Raw genomic sequence first — 910 nt, forward strand, 5'->3', positions numbered from 1 at the left:
GGGAAGGTGTTTTGTTTAAATACTGAATTATGCTGCTTGTTAATTTAAAACACACAGTGAGTAGCAAGTGAATAAAGACAGGATAAGTTAACACACTATTAGGAAAGGCTGTAAGTGAGGCTAAGAGACCACACTACTTACATGCTGGCTTATGCAACGTTTGTATGTCCTGCATCTCTGTGCCACATCAGCCGTTCCTGTGCCAGAGTTGAGGTTCAAGCAAGGCAACCCACAGACAGAAGGTGCCCTGGGCTGGTGACTCACACTTACTCTCTCTAGTCTCAGAACTCAGGGACAAGTACATCTAGACAATATCTGTACCTTGTCAATTATTCTGCAGAAGAGCTATGGGTTTTATTTAGGCTATGGGTTTATGTGCCCTGGGCAGAGAACATATGGGAAAGGATAGTTATCACCAATGATTGATTAAATTAAAACCTCATAAATATTTATACCTTCACATTTACCAGAGGTCCCAAAGAAGTATTTCCTCCCAGATGTGGACTGGAATCCATTTTCACAAGCACAATGGGTGCTGTTGTGGCAGGTGGCATTTTCAGGGCATTGACAGAAAGCTGCAGGGAACACAGAATCCATCCATTACTTTGTCCATTTATTCATTCATTCATTTAAGAAATATCCCTTGAGCACCTACAACATAGCAGAGGCTGTGGTCAGAATTATGTCCTCTTTAGGGCCAGCCCATGGCTCACTCAGGAGAGTGTGGTGCTGATAACACCAAGGCCATGGGTTCAGATCCCTATATAGGGATGGCCAGTTGGCTCACTAGGGAGAGCATCGTGCTGACAACACCAACTCAAGGGTTAAGATCCCCTTACCAGTCATCTTTAAAATAAAATAAAATAAGGAAGAATGTCTTCTTGGGAATAGCTCTGTGACATCCTTTGGC

General features: G+C 43.1%; 1 protein-coding gene across 1 annotated transcript in view; it reads right to left on the minus strand.

Moving 5' to 3' along the window:
• LOC103607154 (putative EGF-like module-containing mucin-like hormone receptor-like 4) overlaps window positions 1–910 on the minus strand; it is a 58528-nt gene that overhangs the window by 52290 nt on the left and 5328 nt on the right. The window contains exon 3 of the mRNA XM_008591689.1: window positions 456–575. Coding sequence (XP_008589911.1) covers window positions 456–575 — 120 coding nt within the window. The remainder of the gene's footprint in view (window positions 1–455; window positions 576–910) is intronic.

The sequence above is a fragment of the Galeopterus variegatus genome, unplaced genomic scaffold (genome assembly GCF_000696425.1).
Source record: "Galeopterus variegatus unplaced genomic scaffold, G_variegatus-3.0.2 Scaffold7183, whole genome shotgun sequence".
Lineage (NCBI taxonomy): Eukaryota > Metazoa > Chordata > Mammalia > Dermoptera > Cynocephalidae > Galeopterus > Galeopterus variegatus.